Raw genomic sequence first — 1,763 nt, forward strand, 5'->3', positions numbered from 1 at the left:
GGAAATTTCCTGCGCTGGAAGCCGCTCTCATCCTGAGGAATTTCCTGTGTGGGCAGACAGCACTTCCTGCAGGCCGTGTTTTGCTGCTACGCTCTGAAAGGGAAACTGTTCTCATGCCAGCGTCTCTTCCTGTTCCCAACCGTCTTCACACTCAGCCCAGTGTTCGCTCGCAGTCGCTCTCGTGTGTTTGCTGTGTGTGGATCGCTCGTGTGTTTGACATGTAACACGATCTGCTGGGATTTCTGTGTTTCCTCGTTTGTCTGTGTCCTGCTCCGGTTTAATGATTAAAGCTCGTTATGAAAGAGCCGCTTGACTTCTGTAATGTGAGCCGGTGTTTCTGAGATTGAGTGCGTTTATTAGCACCACAAGACTTGATTTTCTCCAGAATGAACTGATGAATGAGAAGGATTGATGATGTCAGATGAAGACAAATGTGGTTTCAGAGGTGAAGTGATATATACTTATATTTACTGATATGTATTTATATTTAATACTTTTAATTTTGTTTTTAATTGTATATAAATAATAAAATAATAAATATAAAGCTTATAAAAATCAAATAATTATATTAACTTGAATATATTATTTTTTTATTTTGTGTGTGTGTGTACATTATTTAAAATGCATATAAATAATACATTAAAATTAATGATACATTATTCATATGTAATAAATACATATTACAATAATATATACCAAAATTATATTGTATTGTGTATATATTTTAATATATGTGTGTGTGTATATATATATATATAAAATTAAAAGGAAAGTGGTTTCAGAGATCAAATGAGTTTTATGTTCTGATGAAAGGTTATGAAGACCATCATTGATTTCTGTAGACTAAGATCAATTAAGTTTGAGTTTTGATTTCATGTTGACTGTAATGTTCATCTGTTCCTCTTCTGCTGCTGTTTATAGTCCTCAGCATCACTGCAGAGCGCCTGTTTCTGACTTCCTGTGTGTGTTTGTCTTCCTGTCAGGCTGCGTTGTGGGAAATCAAGCTGGCGTTGTCATGGGTAACGGTCTCTGTGGGAGCAGGTGCTGAGCTTCTGTGACCCTCACATGAGCTTTGACCTTAAGTTCAGATCTGCAGACATGAGTGTGTTTATCCTGCCCATGTCATAGTGTTTGTGCATTTATACTAAATGTATTTAGACTACTGTTTTTCATACAAATTTTCTACCCAAACCATACAGTTGCATTTTTACCACAGTATTGAGGTGCTATATGTGTGGTTTTAACTCTGGTTATCATGATGTAAATGTATGCTATTATGGAAGAACAATGGTTAATTTTAAGAAAATTCAAACAGTCAGAAAAATGAAATTTCACCATATAAAAAAGGAGATTGTTACAATTTGTACAGTTGTTTGTGATTTTGGTAATGAACATAAATTTACATCTGCATCCTAACTCAAACTACTACTACTGTCAACTCAATGTCAAATGTGCATTTCTAAGAGACAAAAAATAATATTATTATTGCATATATATATATATATATACACACATATATAAACCAGATACTCTATTGGTCAAAAGTGTGGAATAAATAAGGATTTTTTTTACTGTTTTAAAGAAGTCTCTTCTGCTCACCAAAATGATTTTAAGGGAAAAAGCTGTCCAAACCTGCCTAGCCCTGTGTGGAAAAAGTAACTGCTCCCTAAATCCTAAATCTGGTTGTGCAGCAACAACTGCAATCAAGTGTTTGTGATAACTGGCAATGAGTCTTTCACATCGCTGTGGAGGAATGCTGTCCC

General features: G+C 35.1%; 1 protein-coding gene across 2 annotated transcripts in view; it reads left to right on the forward strand.

Moving 5' to 3' along the window:
• The window catches only part of LOC107698007 (transcription factor ETV6-like), a 24,021-nt gene that overhangs the window by 10,038 nt on the left and 12,220 nt on the right, over positions 1-1,763 (forward strand). Inside the window, exon 1 of one of the 2 annotated variants that reach the window (XM_016498915.1) lies at positions 203-445. The exons of the other annotated variant lie outside the window; for it this stretch is intronic. Coding sequence (XP_016354401.1) covers positions 412-445 — 34 coding nt within the window. The 5' untranslated portion in view covers positions 203-411. Of the gene's footprint in view, positions 1-202; positions 446-1,763 lie in introns of those variants that run through there. 2 annotated transcript variants of the gene reach the window in all.

This window comes from Sinocyclocheilus anshuiensis, unplaced genomic scaffold, assembly GCF_001515605.1.
Source record: "Sinocyclocheilus anshuiensis isolate Anshui unplaced genomic scaffold, SAMN03320099.WGS_v1.1 scaffold2204, whole genome shotgun sequence".
Taxonomy (NCBI): Eukaryota; Metazoa; Chordata; class Actinopteri; order Cypriniformes; family Cyprinidae; genus Sinocyclocheilus; species Sinocyclocheilus anshuiensis.